General features: G+C 49.2%; 2 protein-coding genes across 2 annotated transcripts in view; one reads left to right on the forward strand and one right to left on the reverse strand.

The window, feature by feature from the left end:
• Positions 1-18,698, forward strand: part of SH3RF3 (SH3 domain containing ring finger 3) — a 372,286-nt gene that overhangs the window by 210,635 nt on the left and 142,953 nt on the right. Inside the window, exon 2 of the mRNA XM_031007935.3 lies at positions 5,893-6,168. Coding sequence (XP_030863795.2) covers positions 5,893-6,168 — 276 coding nt within the window. The remainder of the gene's footprint in view (positions 1-5,892; positions 6,169-18,698) is intronic.
• Positions 2,466-3,154, reverse strand: LOC101138894 (uncharacterized). Its single transcript, XM_019021499.3, is given in 2 exon segments — positions 2,466-2,884; positions 2,887-3,154. Coding segments are annotated over 2 exon segments (687 nt in total).

The following is an 18,698-nucleotide window of genomic DNA, read 5'->3' on the forward strand; positions in this document are numbered from 1 at the left end:
TATGTCATCATAAAACATGCTCCAGAATGTGCAGGAATCACTTTCACTTGCATTCTGTGGACAGAAATGTGGACACCTATCCAGGGCTGCCTGCAGGCAAGGCTGGAAAATGAAGGCTTCTGCTGGAAGCTTGACCTCAGTTGAAATTTGGGATATTCTGACAGACAAAAGAAGCAGAGAGTGGGTATCAGGGGTCATTAGCTGTCTCTGACCCATTCTCAGACCCCGCAGTGCTTGGTGTGTATACGATTAGGGTCTCACCCTCCGGGGCCTATGGACGAATGTCTTCATCTTCCTGACACTTTTCTGCTGGCCACATGCTGTGCTATACATGTCTGGAGACTGCAGGTGGGCAGACTCTGTGTCCATCTATAACTCTGGGCCTTTGCATGGGCTGAGCCTCTGGCTAGAATGCCCCGCTTCTCATCAGCCATCCCTGGGATTTTCCCCATTCCTCCAGGCCCAGCTGCTATTAGCAATAGGAGCTTGGGCAACATGGACTGTGAATCTCATATTTTGGGAAAAATAATGGGCCAGATAGAGGCTGTGAGCCAAGGCCCCAGTCCCAGGGGACTGGTTTGCTAGTCTGTGTGTTCATTCGTTCAGTAGATATATGGAGCATATGATCTGTGTCAGGCCAGCAGTGGGGCATCCAACAGTGAGCAAAACAGGTGAGAATCTGTCCTGATGGGCTAATCGTGGAGGGGGCCCTCCATTGAAAGCAGGTGGTGAGAGCCGTGGCAAGTGCTCTCCTTGAAAGATTGCATCCTTAGGGTCTTAAACACAGGGAGCCGGTGCTCCACGCTCTCCACCCCAGCTTGCTGGGAGGTCTGGAATAGGCCAGTTGGGGTCGTGCCCTCCCCACGCTGCAGGCAGACTCTGGCACCCGCCCTTACTCAGGGGCACGGCTTGCCTGAGAGTCCCAACCAGGGGTGTCAGGAGCACATTCATTAGAGCCTGCTGCCACATGCCTGATTCCAGTAGAAGCCGGAGATGGCACCGTTGTGCCCACATGAGCGCCATCTCCACGGGTATGACATTAAGTCCAGAGGAAGATGTGTCTGCCACATCTGAGTAATGAGCCATGAAATTGACATTATAAGTTTTAATTATTATTAATGCCTTGCAGGGGTGGCTGATGTTAATTGTCCTAGGCATCCCAGATGGGTTTTCCTTTTTTCTTTTATTTCTTTTTCTTAATGTCTTGAGCCCAAATAATGGCGGCTTAGTGACAATGTTTGAATGGAATTCCTCTAAAGGGGAGCACGCCGCAGTGTGAGAAGTTCTTGCAAACACCTCTGTGGGCAGAAAGCAAACAGGCTCTGGAGCAGCTGCCCACCCTCCTGGGTGGGTGTGGAGGCTGGGACATAGAGGCCTCCAGGTTGCTGCCGTGAAATCGGCAGAAGTCTTTTCTCCCCAATAATAGCATCTGCCTGCCTTAGGCCCCTTCCATGGACTAATTAGTTAATCTTATAAAGGGCTTTGAAGATGAAAGACTCTGGAGGTGCCGGGTGTCACCCATGTGAGCATTTCCTGATGAGATCCAGTTTCTGGCTGCTTCTGCTCCTCCAAATAAACTGCCTCTCGGCATCTTCCTTGACTCTTTTTTTTTCTTTCCCTCAGAAATGTGTCCTGCGTCTTAAAAAGGTTCATTCCCCCTCTTGGTTTTGCTCTGTCCAATCTGAGTCTGGCAGTCTGAGATGGGGATACAGGGGGCTCTCTTGCCTTCTCTCTCCCACCTTCTCTGTCCCCTACCCTTCCCCACTTCTCCTCCTGGCTCACCAGCCAGCAAGGCAAACAGGCCCCACCTGAGCCCGCATGCTCTCACAGCTTGCTTGCTCCAAGAATCATGCTCTCAGTACCAGACTCGAGCCCAGCAGGTGGGTTGGGGCCAGCAGGTGGGTTACCACCTGTGGAGAGGTGGCCAGGCGTACAATCTCCAGTCTGCCCCTGCTTCTGCCCTGCTCCTGCCCTGGTTTCCTTTTTTTTTTTTTTCTTAGACACAGGTTCTTGCCCTGTCACCTAGGCTGGAGTGCAGTGGTACGATCATTGCTCACTGCAGCCTCGAACTCCCAGGCTCACTCAGTTTTCTTGCCTCAGCCTCCCAATAGCTGAGACTACAGGTACTTGCCACCATGCCTATTTAAGAAAAATATTATTTTTAGAGATAGGGTCTCAGCGTGTTGCCCAGGCTAGCCTTAAACTCCTGGCCTCAAGTGATTCTCCATCCTCAGCCTCCCAAAGTGCTAAGATAATAGGCGTGAGCCACCATACCCGTCCCCAGATCCTTCTTTTCTAACTTTCCCCCCTGTATCCCCATCCAGGCCTGACTCAGGACTAACCTGAGTGCCTTTGAATTAACAGCATATAGAGGGGACCTGCTACGCAGGGAGAACACTCCTGGGTCCTGGGGTCATCAGAGTGAACAGCATAGTCTCTTCCTGGGGGCCTTAGTGGCATAGAAGCTAAGGAATTAGGAAGGTGGCCGATGGAGTTAGGATGGCTGGTGAGTGGCTGATGGGTGCTGATGGAATTAGGAGGGCACAGGTGGTGACGGGGGAGCAGTGTGGATTTTGGAGGGAGTGAGAAGGGCAGAGGAAGTAGCATGGAGCTCTGTCTGCAAAGCCCTGCATGTTCCAGGTTCCAGAAGCACAGACTTCTCGTGACTGAGGATGCTGTCTGCCGTGGCTGGGCAGGTGTGCTGAGGCCAGCGTAGGGGACCTTGGCTGCAGTGCCGAGGAGCTCGGATCCCCTGAGGTCATCAGGCAGACACTGAAGCTCATAAGCAGCAGGTGTGTGAGCTTGGCCCTGCATTTGGGCATCCAGCCCATGACAGGCTGATGGGCCGGGAGACCACTGGAGGAGGTTTGCACTGGGTGCAGGAGAGATGACAGGCAAGGCAGTGGGAGTGGGAGGGTGCACGGCCCTCTGGGTGAAAGCTCAGAAGTGGAATTGGCAGGAGGAGTGCCCAGGCCAAGGGAAAGGGTGGGCACAGGGATGACTGAAGGTCCTTGCCGAGCAGCTGAGTGGGGATTTCATGGCCAGAGGAGGTAGGGCTGGAGGGACAGACAGCCTCTAGGAGCTTGCAGTCGTCCAGCAGAGCTGTCAAGCAGGCATCTGGGTTCACATCAAGTCCCCTGATCAGAGGGGACATCACAGGCACAGGTTGATTTGAGAGCCACTGGCACAGAGGCAGGTTTAGCTGGGGTCTGCATCAGTGAAGGGGGGTGTCAGGGAGGCCTGCACGCCACAGTGCTGATACCAGTGAGGCCATGGTCCCTCTGGAGAATTCACGAAAGACAGAATCCCCGTGACTCAGGAGTGTGTGTCTCGCAGTGTCTCTGTCCTGGGTGGTGGCCTACAGCCCCAGGCTGCCTGGTGGAAGATGCCTCAGTCTCTCTGGCTCTGCACCCCAGCTTTACCTGCCACACTACCTAAGTTGCGGCCACAGTTACACAATGTGAGTGTGAGTGGTGTCTTCAGGTGGCCTTTATGTCAACCAGTCTAGAGAAGGCTGATGGTGGGGAGGCCAGAAAGGAAACACAGTGTCCCCTTCTCGGGGGCATTGCAGGGAGATGTGTGTGCTCAGATAGCTCGAGCTGGCCGCAGAAGGGAGTGCAGCGTGTAGGCAGGTGCAAAGCTGGCCCTTCCTGCCCACTGTTGTTACCAATGGTAGCAAAAGTCGCCAAACAGCCACCGAGTCTGTAGCTCTTATAACACGGCTTTTAAGCCTCACCCTTGTGATTTGGGAATGAAAGGAAATGGAGTCATTCCCTGACAAATAAAGGTTTTTTGTGTGCATCTTGTTGAGGCTGGTTTTTCAACTTCACAGCATGTTCTTTTCTTACATCCCTTTAAAACCGCTTGCCTTGATGGATATCTAAGTGTCTCCATGTAGCCAATAGTGAAAATACTCCCATCATGAAAATAAATGTTATATTTAACTTTTAAAGTATTCGTAGACTAAGTTCTATTAGAACAGGGAACGTTACTCTTTTTTGTAAATTTAACCAAACAGGCTGGGCCAGGGTTTCTTAACCTGCTGATGCTCTGGGCCGGGTCATTCTTTGTGGCAGAGGCTGTCCTGGGCATTGCAGGGTGTTTGGCAGTGTCCCTGGCCTTTAGTTGTTACATGTTGGTAGCACCCCACCTTCCGGTTGTGATAGCCAAAAAATATCTTCAGACCAAATTGTCCCGAATTAAGATTCCCTGGCTGGCGGCTGAGTGGCCCCTGTGTGGCAGTGGAATTATTCTGATGGCCTGCAGCCAACTGCCCCTTCCCATTTTTTCTGATCACAGTGCTTGTCTTGCAAATTACCCCTTGCCTCCGCTCTCTAAAATTGGGGCTCGTTACACACTATTGTGCTCTCACTACAAAGCTATCCAGAATGAGTATTATTGGAAGCAAACGGATTTTTTTTTTCTCTTCGAGTTCTGCAATGAAAAATCCTCTGGTGTTACTGTTTAATTGGTTAGTGGTGGCTGTTTGTCAATTTGCCAGCAGGCTCTCTCTTAACTGCTGTCGTTTGACGTTGCTGAAACATAAATGTAGAATGATTGAGTTGCCAACATGCTATTAAGTCCTCTACAAAGAGTTTTTCGATGTACTACTGCTTCAGGCTTTTGTGCTTCTATTGATTGATTCGAATACTGAAGAACTCCTTGGCATAGGCAGCCCTGGTGAGAAAATGCGGCTTCTGGTAGGAAAATCGTTGGGTATTGACACCCGAACAATGCAAAGCTTTCCTTTGGTTTTCCCCTAGCACAGGATTGACCTCTGGCAAAGCTCCCACAGTTGAGCAGGTATTGGCCACCCATAAAGGAAAAGGAGAGAGGCCCATGAGGCTACATGGACTTGATGAGACAGGGCCAGTTAGAGAAGCCCAGGAAGTGGAAGAAGACATCACATCAGTTTCGGGATTCTTTGACAGGCTCCTTATTGCTGACAAGCAGAAGCAGCTTAGAATCTTGTTTGGATTTCAGAGCTAGTCATGGTTTGAGACTGAGGATGGCAGAACAGGTGCAGATGGGTTGGTTAACCTCTGACGGATACAAGAACATCACTAATGTTAGGAGGATACAGTCTTACGCCCTTGAACAATTGTACTTCTGGAACAGACTGCTACAAGTACATGCAGCAGAAAGCTGTGTGTCGTGGTTGGGGGGTCTGTGATGGCCGGGGACTGCTTGTTAGAACCCCTGTGCCTGGGCATGGCCCCTGTGCTCCACACAGGCTGTTTGTCATCGTCCTCGTGTGTGTGCCGCTGAGTGGAACGCTCAGCATGACGGATGCCATGCACGCCTGCTGCTCAGCTTCAACCCCTGGAGCATGCTCTGAGTTGCTGTGACTATTCAGTAGATGAAGTAAAGAAAAAATGGTTGGATACTTGCTAGAAATCTGGCAGCTTCTTAGACTAAAATCCCTGAGAAATAGGAACCAGTGGAAAATGATTCAGCATAGAGTATTGGGTAAGAAATTCCGAGCCCAGACCCCCTGGGTTCAGATTCTACCTACTGTTCCTAGGTGTGGGCCTTAGGAAAGTCACCTTCCCTCTCTGTGCCTCAGTGTCCCCATCTGTAAATGAAGATAAGCCAGCACCTACTTCAGAGTCCTTTTTGCACAGAATGAGGTTGTCTGTGTGGAAGGCCCCAGACAGCGTCCTTTTTAGGAGGAATGGCTAGGATGGGGACCCTCTTATCTCAGTGGGGCCTCAGAATGTGCGTGTTCCTGTGACAGGCTGTTTCTTTAAAATATTTTCCACTTGCGGGGCACTCTGTATGCACCCCCAGGACACAGAAAGCCCCTGAGAAGCCCCAGCCTGCCCCGGCAGATCCACTGTGGGCATTGGGAAGGGGCATGCCCAGTGACCACATGCTGTCTGTTGCTTGCAGAATCCCTGCCTGCTTCCCTATGGCAAGGCCCTCTACAGCTACGAGGGGAAGGAACCTGGTGACCTCAAGTTCAACAAGGGGGACATCATCGTCCTGAGGCGCAAGGTGGATGAACAGTGGTACCACGGCGAGCTGCACGGCACACAGGGCTTCCTCCCAGCCAGCTATATCCAGTGCATCCAGCCCTTGCCACACGCCCCGCCCCAGGGAAAAGCACTTTATGATTTCGAGATGAAGGACAAAGACCAAGACAAGGACTGTCTGACCTTCACCAAGGTAAGATGAGCCCCGGGGTGGGCCCTGCCAGCCCATGCAGCCTCTGTGCCACCCAGGGCTCTTCCCAGCCACAGGCCTATAGCCAGACAGTCTTTCGTCAGAGTCTGAATCCTGGCTCCTCCCGGAACCCTGGGCAAATGACCCAGCCTCCCTCCCTGTGCTTCCATGAATGGGGTGATGGTTTTTTTGGTTGAGTGCTATGGAGGGCACCAGCTTGACACACAGCTCCAGCCCAGAGCTACATAGGAGCTTGAGATAATATAAGCTTCCATCAGCACCAGGAGCAGAACCCTCACTTAACCTGAGTCATGACTCTAAGCACTGACCCAGGTGCAGCGGAATGACGCCTTTCCAGGACTCCTGGGGTCCTGTGAGAGGGGCTTATCAGGGGAAACTGCTACAGAGACCCTGGTCAGCTCACAGGGAGATGATAGCTGGGGCTTCACATCTGTGCATCACAGCCCTGTCCTCTAGGGCACCTGAGGCAGGGCCACCCCGGTGCATAGGGATCCCTGTGAAGCAAACATTCGGGAGCAAACAAAATAGCACTGACAGGTGAAATTCAGTAGGAGGGTTGGGTGAGGTGCAGAAGAGACTGGTTCTGGCTGTCCTGGCAGTTGCTGTTGAATAATCATCTGCACCAAGTGCTCGGCCAATAAGCTCACACTTGGTCTTTACAGCTGTCCCAGGTTCCAGGGGAAGTAGTTGGAACCTTGTTTTCTCCATGTGTAAACCAAAGCTCTGAGAGGCTTTGTAACTTATCCAGGCAACTTGCTGGGTCCTCTCTCCCTCCTGCTTCCCCTTCCTCTTTTCCATCTTCATCTCCTGTCTCTTGTGTCTCCTCCATCCCCTGCCACTTCTGCACCTGCTCCCTGCCGCCCCCAGATGTAAATGACAGAGCCAGAATCCTAATGCAGATGTCTAATGTTAACACTCAGCATTCTTCCCACCTCCCTACACAGGGAATTCTTCCCTTATGTCGGCCTCATGGTATTTTAGATGCCCAGAAGTCGTTGTTTTCTCTCTCCTTGCTCGTTCTGTCTTGCCTGTGTCTCTCTGTGTCAGTGTTTCTCTCTCTCTCTCTCTCTCTCTCACACACACACACAGTTGTAAATAACAGAACTAGAATTCTAACTCAAATCTCTGCTTCTAAAGCCCATGTCCTTCCTGCCTCTGAGAGGCCATTGCTCTCTCTCCCATCTGCTGAGTGCAGAGCTCGACGGTGGCACTCTGGAGGGCGGTAGGAGAACCATGCACACTGTTTTTGAGCAAAATTGGCATGTCCTGCGCACGGCTGCTATTTATGTCTTGTTCTATTGTTCAGCCTGACAGTGAATAATCTATTTTTCATTCAGGGATTCAACTCCTTCTCCCTTCCTTTTATCAAGGTGTTCTGATGCTAATTCCGACTGTCATCTGGCTGCACAGCTTCCCGGGAAACTGCACTGGTGCCTCCCTCCCTCCCCACTCAGTCGGAGGGCGAGAGCAACAGCTTCCTGGGGCTATTTTTAGGCACACAGAAACCCAACTTGCTTCTCTGCCCAGTGGACTCTTCCCCCTAAGAGAAGACCTGGGGCCACTGGTGCCCCAGGTGGTCACTCGTGACCAAGAGCAGGGACCTCTGAACTCTCAGGGTCCGGTCAGGGCCTTGCTAAGGAGACAGACCCCATAATGGCTCCAGGCTCCTCCAGGCTTGGCGGGCTCCAGGCTGCAGAGCCCAGGCCCTCCTCCAGGGGCCTCACAGGAGGAGGATCTCTACTGGGGAGAACCCACTGTGAACGGGCTGTCGCAGGGCCCTGGAGCCTCTGGGTAGGCCTGCTTCTCTGGGCAGAAGTGACTGCCTGCCTTTCCTGTCATCACCATATAACCTGCTGCATTCCACGGGCCTCTGCCCAGGATGTGCAACCCCAGGCTGAAGGCTAGAGCCCACTGGACAAGAGGACAAAGGGCACCTGCCCATTTATTCCACAGAAACATACCGGGCCCTGACTCTGTGTCGGGTACTAGACCTGCTGCTCTTCTGGAGCCCAGAGTCAGGTGCGGGAGACAGGCCAGTGGAGAATGTGCAGAAGACAGGCCAGAGGCTCACGAGCTGCATTGGATCACCAGGGGCAGGCCTGGCATTTAGTGCGGGCTCCTGAGTAGTCAGTGATGGAATTCCATGTTCCATATCTCGCAAGAAACAGTGAAATTAGAGCCATCAGGCTTAGACTCATTCTGTGGTTGGCATGTGGGGTGGGGGTAGCCGAGCAGGGGTCCATCTGTTCCCAAGTGGGCAATGTCACCATGAAGGTGGACATGGCTGCCCAGGCTCTCTGGAAGGTGACCTCTTGGTTGAATTGAGGTCAGAGGCGCCAGCCATGGGAGGCCCAGCATCTCCTGTTACAGGATCTGTGACGGCTCCCACAAGAGACAAGGGGGAAGTGTCATATCACAGATTCTTTGTTCAAGGACTTTCTTTACTTGAATCCTGTGAGTTAATGTGGAGAATTAGAGGCCTCTGGGTGTGATCCCCAGAGGGACTTGTGCTGTGACACGACCTTCCTGCCATGCTCCTGTGCCCACTTTGACCCTCTGACCCCCACAGGGTGAGGTCGGGCAGAGAATGGCCACCCCTGCTACCTGTCCTGTTCTGTCGCATCTCTCACTCCTCATTGTCCGCAAATAAAGGCTCCAAGAGACATAGGCAACTGCACGTGACTCTCCGCTCAGTTCCTGTTTTCCCCCACGGTGGGTCCGACCCACCTTACTTCCCCCATGCCTGGCATGCAGCTGAGACGCACACACTGGCTCTGACAACCTCCATGTGAATCAGACCTCCAGGAACCAAATGGTTCCAGTGCTGCAGCGTAGGTGCTGGTGCATGCCAGCTTGGTCTCCCCTCTTGGGGAATGTTTTTATTCTTTGGATATGTTCCGTTCCTGAGTCAGAGAGGAAAGAAGGGTCTCTGAAAGCTACGAAGGTATAACCTGCCTTTATACAGCATCACTGTGGCAGACTGATGGAGTTTAAAGTAGGTGGATCAAAGCAAGATTTTTACCTTTGGTGTTTGCTTTTGAATAGTCCTGTTAAAGTGGCATTAATTAAAGTCCTTCTAAAATCTAGTTTCTGCTTTATTTCAGAAGAGAATGAATAATCAGTTTTTGTAAAGCAGCTTTAAAAAATGATATTTTATTACTTCTTAGTAGTCTGACTGCAGAAAGCTGGGCATGTGCAAATAAAAAGACGACAGGCAGGAAGAGCTGTGGGTCCAGCTCTGCCAGCTGGTTTCTGAGGAGCCTCCACACGTGCTGGGCCAGTCACCCGGGAGGGGCTGGCCTTGGCAGGGCCTTGCAGTGAGGGCCCCATGCCAGCTGTGTGACTTAGGGTGACACATAACCTTGCTGGGCCAGGAGCACCTCGCCTTCCCAGTCTCAGGATGCCAGTGTGTACTCTGTGGGGTGCCGAGGATCACATGATATAAATAAATTGTGGAGCCTAGGGCTAGGAGCGCAGGAAAAGAATGTGAACTACTCAATTGTTTGAGCAGCTAACTCTATATTGTCTTACTCAGCTCACCTGCAAGATTCGGCAAGGGTTTATTGAACCTCTTCTCTGTAACTTTCAGTTAATGAGAACATTGTGGTCGCCTTGCCAGGCAGCTGCATTTGCTATGCAGGGCCCACGCTGCTTTTCATGAGTTCCAGCTGGGATGCTCAGGAATCCTCAGAGGCCACGGGGTTTTCTCAGAGAGTGCCCGCTGATCGTGGAATCACTCTTGCACATGACTGCAGCGGAGCCCCCAGGCTTGCCATGTCAGCCCTAATCCCCACCAGGTGTGCCATGTGAAGGAGCCACAGGGCTTGGTGGCTGCAGCCACTGTGCTGTCCTAACCCTCATCTCACCCTCGATTTGTCCTGATCTAGTCAGACCTTAAGACTCTTCCATGTGACCTTCTTATGCTGCTGAATGTTTAATCATTTCTCAAAAGTATGGGAAGTCTTACCTTTGTGAATTAACCTAGCATTAATTCCAAACTCTGCTCCTCTGATCCTAGGGACAGACATAGATGGATAAAAATCAAATATAGAGTTCAGGCTCTAGCATGAGATAGACACAGATTCAAATCATGGCACTTTTGTTTAATAATGCATGGTGACTCGAACATTTACTTAGTGTTTGAGTTGCTTTTTTTAACTTTAAATGGAGTTGATATTAGGATTACATGAGCAAAGGCATTTTAAAACCCAAGCTCAAAATAGGCATTCCAATAAATATTTGCTGTCTGCCCTCTCCTTTCTTCCTGTCTCAGGAAAAGTTGCACTTCCGTCAGATGGTACATATCACTTTTTATGTTAGCCCAGAATACTCGCAGGAAAGTAAGCCTCCCTCCTAAAGACAGACTGCATGGAGAATAAGAACTTGCAGGACTGGTCTGCTATGCTTTTACTTTCCTGGTGGCTAAATCTCAGAGAGGATTGCCTGGGGGTAGCGGGGCTGAGCCCCTTGTGTGGAGGCCACGGTCCCCTCACCAGCAGAGCCAGGCGATGGCCAAGCTTCCAAATTTGCAGTGTCATCTCTGCTTCTTCCTGAGAATTGGGATGACTTTGGGGGCTGAGAAGATGAGGAAACTTTAGCTTTACCTCTTTTCGTATCATGAGATAAGCTTGTGCAGAGCTCCATGTCGTTCTCTCCCTTCCTGGGCACCCCTCTTGGGCTACTTTACCCTGAAGTTACCCGAGAAACTCAGGGAACCAGTTCTCCTTTTTGGCTCCTTGTTTCATGGATTTCTCCTCCCAGGCTCAGTGCACCTGCAGCCACCTCTGTGCACAATGATGCCTCCCACGAAGGAGGCTCAACTCGCAGGGCATGGGGCAGAGGGGAGCAGAGCACCCTCTTAGCCACTACAGACCACCCTCGCCCAGCCCCTTCTGACAGCAAAGGGAGTTTGGATAAACTGCACAGATAACAGTTTTGATTTGCAGGCAAAGCTTGGGCTGTATCTGAAGCTTTGCCAGAAATTTTCAGAACCTACACAGAATGTGAGCTCCTCTCCATGGGCACGCCTGGCTCCTGGGAGCGGTCCTGGCCCTGGCCACTGCAGCTGCCCCACCTGCTCTCCACTGGGTGCCAGATCCACCACTCAAATCTGTGCCACATGGAGCCTCTGCTCAGAGTCCTCAGTGGCTTCCCACCTGTCCCGGAGTCATGGCAAAGTTGGTGCTGCCCACAAGGCCCCACCTCACCCAGTCCTTGCTCCCTCAAGGGCCTGATCCACTTCCGGCCCCCGGCTCATTGCCTGCCCAGCTGCACCGGCCTCCTGGTGGGTTCTCCCTGCAGCCGAACCCACTGCCTCCCTGGGCCTGCATGGCTGCCTCCCCTAGCCTGGGTGCCCCCACACATTTATAGCTCGACCCTCATCCTCAGCAAATCTCTGCTGGAAGTGGGGGCTACCCTCTCCCGCTGGGGGAGGAAGCACCCCACACTGAGACTCCCTGTCCGCACCCTTTCTCCTGAGAGGTAGGTGTTCATAGTCATGTGACACCACCTGCCTGAGGGTGGGTTGAGACCCCACCACCACCTGGCCCCAACATAGGGCAGCGAGGGACGTGGAGGGAAGCCCTAACAGTGGAGTGGGGTGCCTTCTGTCACCTGGCCAGGGCTGGCAGGCCTGCTGGGTGAGAGTGCCTCTGTCTCCTCACCCAGCCTTCTTGGTCCATTCCTTCACTCTTCAGACGTTTATCAACCCTAGACTGCACGCCCAATGCCAGGGATGCTGTGGAGTGCACTGCCCTTAGGCACTCAGAACCCAAAGACGTGGAGACAAGACGAGAGAGTCTCCCCTGCTCGTGTGTGCATGCATGTGTCCGTGTGCAGTGGGAGCTGCTGGCAGTGACAGGGTGTGACCTCTGACATCTCCTCTTCCACCTGTGGCCGCAGGTTCCCCTCAGCCCTGAGACCCCCTGAGGGGCCCTTGCCTCCCTCTGGAGTTCAGATACGTGAACACGATGGGAACACCAGAGGAAGCCCCTAGATGCTCTGGAAGGTCAGAGTCCCCCAAAGTCTCAGTGACAGCAGGACAAAGATGCAGGGCCAGCTCGCTAGGTGGGGGAGCTGATGGTGGCTAACAGTTCCATAAGTGCCTCACCATAGATGGCAGTCGGCTGTCAGAGGCACAGTTTTGGGTTATTTCTGCACCAAAAGGCTGAGGGAGTTTCTGAACTATTCCCTTTTTAATTTTCCCTTCTCCCTGTGACACAGAGTGGGTTGGGCCCTGTGTGTGTGGCTGACCTGTGTGCCGCCAATGGACACTGCCTGTGTCAGGCTGGGTCACTGCGGTGGAGCAGGCAGCCCATTACCCTACAGGCCCAGAGGCTGAGGGGGGCCCAGCAGGGTCAGGGGCCTTCTCTGGGCTCCAGCTTGTTATTGCTTCTAGGAAATCACTCGACTGCATGTGAGCCGGAAAAGTGGCGCAGCGTTCATGTGGCCTCCAGGAGAGCAGGGCTGTGGGCCACTCATGGCCAGGCAGGGACTGCTTCTGGCATTTTACATGTGATTCTTCCACACAGTTGACGTAGGAGAGGGAAATCTTAGGCACTGGATGTGGGTTTATCCAGAGCTGCTGAGGGAGCTCTCCAAGGTTTTCAGTGATCGTGACATTTCATGCTGAGCTCCCAAATGCCTGATATGTGAGCTGCGATATTTGCCAAGATGTGCCTTTACAGTGGTGTCAAAGGGCAGTGTGCTACACCAGCCACCTCCAGTGGCATCCTAAAGGGACAGGGAAGGCGAGCATCGGCACCCTGCCCCGCAGCCTCTGTTCTTCACAAAGGTGCATCTGTGTCTGTGGCTTTCCTTCTCCCCAGGTGGAAGTGAAAACACAGACTTTGGAAGAGCTAGTAAATGAGTTTAAAATGCACTTTAAAGACCCCTTGTAGATGGCAGGTCCTACCGTGTCACCTGAATCCTTTGCGAATGTATTATTTACGAAGCTTAGGAAGAAAGGTGATATAGTTTTTTAATAACCACTTTATGTTCATAGCTCAGGCTTACAATCATTTAGGACCACCCTGAGACCACCTGAATACAAAGGAGAGCCACTGCCATATGGTAATGGCATTTGGTGTATTTTCAAAACTTGGAAATACCAGGGAATAGGGAAAACAGCATATGGAAGTCTACGGGCCCACAGTGAGTAATGAGCACTTGACATGAAACCTGTAAATGAAGTTGAGCTTTGTATCTGAAAGAGAAATGATGTTGTGGAAACAAGTTTCATTCATAAAGTTCTTGAATGCTGGCATATTGGCCCAGGAACTTGTCTGCTTCATCTGACTCTTGGTGATGCCTGTGGTTTTCTGGTTTGGTTTAGTTCACTCATCTACATCAAGCAAGGGTTGGTGGACTAGGACTCTCTGACCAAATCCTGCCTGCCAACTGTTTTTGTAAATAAAGTTTTATTGGTACACAGCCATAATTCATGTATGCATAACTGCTGTCATGCTACAATGGAGGGTTGAGTAATTGACCTACAACTCCTGAAATAGTCTCTGGCTCTTTCTAGAAAACGTTCCTGACCTGTGACATAGAGCACAGCACTATCATAGCCAAGGGCACAGGTGTTGTCCCTGTATGCTCCCTTCAGCGTGGCTTTCCTCTTCCGCCATTGGGAGCCTCTGGTATTGAGTGTGCATCTGTTGGGAGACAGTGAGTGGAGACCCTGGGGACGCCCTCCTCTGTGAAGCAGCAACTTAACACGCAGGTCCATGCCATGCGGATCAGTCTTGCCGTCTTCATATACAAAGCCCATTTGGTATTTTGAGGAGGGGTATTTCTCCATATACTAATGAGTCTGTGAAGCAGCTATTTCCTCCTTCCTTGTCCTTCTGAAAGCAATGGCTCCAGGTTTTTGTAACTTGAGGGCAAATCAGAGTCCTGTTGTGATCTAGCCATGAAAAGTTGCCATTGTTTCCCTGGTCCTGCATTGGGGGTGGAGAATCATTATTGTTTCCAGAACACACCAGATTTATGCTGGTAGCCCTAACATGCTACAGTGAATGTTTTCATTGCCCAGCACTCAAACATTCCTCTTTGGAGGTTGTAATTATTGTGGGAGTTTGGGTTAGAGACAGAGCTGGGGAAACCTTCCTTGACATTCTTAGAGTTAATTATGGATTTTTAGGTACAGGGAGTGGCTGACTTCCTGCACCCCAGTATTTTCCCAGCCCAGCCTCTACACCAAAATGACTGCCAACTAAATAGGAGCATTCTAGATCCCACCACCCTCCTGAGGTCCCAGACAGCCACAGAAACCAGAATTTCCCACATTGATATTTGAGCCAGAACAGACGCCTGCTGCCAGGTGCCACCACACTGCAGCTAGGTCTATGTTGGACTTGCCTCTCTAGCCAGATGGAGCCATGGCAGGGTCCACTGCTCATTCACTAATCTCACAGTAGCACGACACTCGACATGCTTTGGTTTTAGACGCCACATATGGCAGCCTGGTGGGGTTTTCATGTGCTTTCACAATACCAGATGCTGACCTTCTCTTTACCACAGGCCCCCTCCTCCTCCTTGGGAGGGGATAGTTTCTTCCTCAGCCAAAGGCCCATCCCAGGGCTTGGCACTTAGGAGATTCTTGAATATATTGGTGACGTGATGAGGAGCAACCTGACCCTGCTGAACACTAGTAGTGATGGCCAACTCCTGGCCTGTGAAGTACACCCATCTTTGCACAGCCCTGCCTCACAGGGAGCCTGCCCACATTGCAGTAACATGGGGTCCTTAGTGCAAATCCCACCCTCCTGGGTGACTGAAAATAAGCCTGGTTCTTCAGCATGGTAATGATGTCAAAGCTTAAAGACATGATCACGGCCCCCACAGCGCTCTCACTTCGCAGGCTGAGCCATCCCACCTCCTTCCCTGGCTTGCCATGACTCGGTTCTGGACTGTTCCGTGATGGTCCACTTCTGCAGCACAGATGTCCTGTAGAGACATGCTAGCACTGAATGCAACATTCAAGGCATGCTGCTGCTTGTCCATACTGGATAGACTGTTACCTTTTTTAAAAAATTTTTATTATGTTATATATAATATATATTTAATACTTATACATAACATATCAGAAAGTTCACTAATCATAATTATGCAGCTTGATGATTATCACAAACAGAATATATTCTTGTTTTTTGTTTTTTGGTTTTTTTTTTTGAGACGGAGTCTTGCTCTGTCGCCCAGGCTAGAGTGCAGTGGCACGATCTCGGCTCGCTGCAAGCTCCGCCTCCCAGGCTCATGCCATTCTCCTGCCTCAGCCTCCCGAGTAGCTGGGACTGCAGGCACCCCCACCACCATGCCCGGAGAATTTTGTGTATTTTTAGCAGAGACGAGGTTTCACCGTGTTAGCCAGGATGGTCTCGATCTCCTGACCTCATGATCCACCCGCCTTGGCCTCCCAAAGTGCTGGGATTACAGGCGTGAGCCACCGCACCCGGCCAACAGAATATATTCTTACCTAGTGATGAAATGATGGATACTGGGGCTCCTGTGCCTCTGACAGTTACCAGCCCGCCCTTCCCGCATGTCTACTAACACTACAGATGAGTTGTGTTTGCTCTTGAACTTCACATCAAGGAATCACGCAGGATTTATTTTTGTGTCCAACTTTGTTTTCTCTCAGTTTTATATTTGTGAGCTATACCCATGTTGTTGTAGGGCACTGTAGTTTGCTCATTTTCATTGCTCTATGGTGCTATTTTAGATTTTTAAAAAATAGGCGTTATATTTTTAGAGCAGTTTTAAGTTCACAGCAAAATTGAGCAGAAGATACAGAGATTTCCCATAAACCTCTGCCCCTACATGCAAAGCCTCCTGCATTGTCAACATCACTCACCAGAGTTAGTGCATTTGTTACAATCAATGAGCCTATATTGACAAATCGTTATTACTCTAAGCCTATAGTCACTCTTGGTGCAGAGTCTACTGATGGAGATGTCATGTATCCGCCATTATAGGCCCATACAAAGTAGGTTCACTGCCCTGAAAATCCTCTGACCTGTCTATCCATCCCTCCCTCCTCCACCACCCCTGGCAACCACTGACCTTTGTACTGTCTTCATAGTTTTTCCTTTCCCAGAACGTCATATGGTTGAAATCATACAATATGTAGCCTTTTCGTAATGGTTGCCTTCACTTAGCAATTTGCATTTAAGGTCCTTCCATGTCTTTTCATAGCTTAATAGCTCATTTCCTTTTTTATCATTGAGTAATATGCCATTATCTGGATGTACCACAGTTTGTTTATCCATTCACCTACTAAACGACATCTTGGTTACTTCCATGTTTGGGTAATTATAAATAAAGCCTCTCTAAACATCCATATGCAGGTTATTGTGTGGACATAAGCTTTCAGCTCCTTTGGATAAATACTAAGGAGTGTGATTACTAGTTTGCATGGTAAAAGCATGCCTAGTTTTGTAAGAAATTTCCAAACTGTGTTCCAAAGTTGCTGGGCCATTTTGCATTTCTGCCAGCTGTGAATGCGCGTTCCTGTTGCTCCACATCCTCATCAACACACTACACACTACACTGTCTTCTTTGGTGAAGTGTCTTCTTTGGTGAAGGTCTTTGACTCACCATTCAATCAGACTGTTTTCTTGTTGTTGAGTTTTAAGAGTTTTTTGTGTATTTTGCATAATAATACTTTATCATAGTTGTCTTTTGATAATATTTTCTCCCAGTCTGCAGCCTGTCTTCTCATTACCTTGACAGTATCTTTTGCAGAGTACAAATTACTAATTTTAATGAAGTCTAACTTATCAATTCTTTCTTTTGTGGATCATGCTTTTGGTGGTATATCCAAAAAGTCATTGCCAAACCCAAGATCATCTAGATTTTCTCCTACATTATCTTCTAGGAGTTTTGTAGTTTTATATTTTACATTTAGGTCTGTGATCTATTTTGAGTTCATTTTTGTGAGGGGTGGAATGTTTATTTCTAGATTTTTTGCATGTGGATATCTAGTTTTCCTACGACTGTTTATTTTAAAAACTATCTTTTCTCCATTGTATTGTCTTTGTTCCTTTGTCAAAGATCAGCTGACTGTATTTATGTGGGTTTATTTCTGGGTGCTCTCTTCCATTCCATTGATCTAGTTGTCTATTGCATTGCCAATAACAGACTGTCTTCATTATTGTAACTTTATTTTCAGTCTTGAAGTCATGTAGTGTTGGCCCTTGTTCTTCTCCTTCAATATTTGTTGGCTCTTCTAGGTCTCTTGCCTCTCCATATAAACTTTAGAATCAGTTGGTCAATATTCACAAAAGAACTTGCTGATACTTTGATTGAGATTGTGTTAAATCTATACAACAAGTTGAAAAGAACTGACATCTTGACAATATTGAGTCTTCCTATCCATGAACATGAAATATCTATTTGTTTAGTTCTCCTTTGATTTCTTTCATCTGAGATTTTTAATTTTCCCTATATACATCTTGCACATATTTTGTTACACTTATACTTAACAAAGTATTTCATTTGTACCTAAGTATTTCATGATACCATTTACATTTATACCTAATGTAAATTGTATCATGTTTTAACTTAAATTTCATTTGTCCATTTCTGGTACAGGTTGAGCATCACTAATCTGGAAACTTGAAATCCAGAATGCTCCAAAATCCAAAATTTTTTGAGCACCAACATGATGCTGCAAGTGGAATATTCCACACCTGACCTTATGTAATGGGTTGTAGTCAAAATGAAGGCACACAACACACAGTTTCTTCAGCATCCTCAAGGGAAAAAAGACCCTCCCAGGCCCCTTCAGCTGTGATATTTATTTTCCACACATGCCCAGATTCCCCCATGCAAGCACAACCATAAAGGGTCATAAAATGGCACATGTGTAGGCTGCACATGCCAATGGCAGGTTCTCCACGTGAAAAGAGATATTTCTATGACCATTGTTGATGAGGCAGATGACTGAAGAAAAATATTTTTAAAAGCCATCCAGCAGAATGTTTCCTCATCCACAGAGGACCCACTTACTGATCCCTTAACCACTTCTGATGTTTCCTTGCACCAAAAAAAAAAAAAAAAAGTATACACTTACCTTTTAATCAAAGCACAGCGTCATAGGTAGAGACTGAAAGCCTGACATTGTTTGTTGTTGCTGTTGTTTAACAGCTGATAACAGGTGTTCTGGAGAGGCTACTGTGCCGCTTAGTTACTCTGAACATGTAATTTTTTTCACTGTATTAATAATATGTCATATTTTTTACTGCTAAATACTTATGTGTGAATAATTGTAAGAAAATGATTGCTTATTGGTAGCATATAAATCCAGAGTCAGAAGTGAGGCTGATGCCAAACAACCACAGATGGTCCACATGGGTGACACCCTTTGCTTTCTGTAGGCTTGATGTACACAAACTTTGTTTCATGCACAAAATTATTAAAATGTTGTATAAAATTACCTTCAGGTTATGTGTATAAGGTATATATAAAACACAAATGAATTTTGTGTTTAGACTGGGGTCCCATACCCAAGA

Source organism: Gorilla gorilla, chromosome 12, assembly GCF_029281585.2.
Source record: "Gorilla gorilla gorilla isolate KB3781 chromosome 12, NHGRI_mGorGor1-v2.1_pri, whole genome shotgun sequence".
Lineage (NCBI taxonomy): Eukaryota > Metazoa > Chordata > Mammalia > Primates > Hominidae > Gorilla > Gorilla gorilla.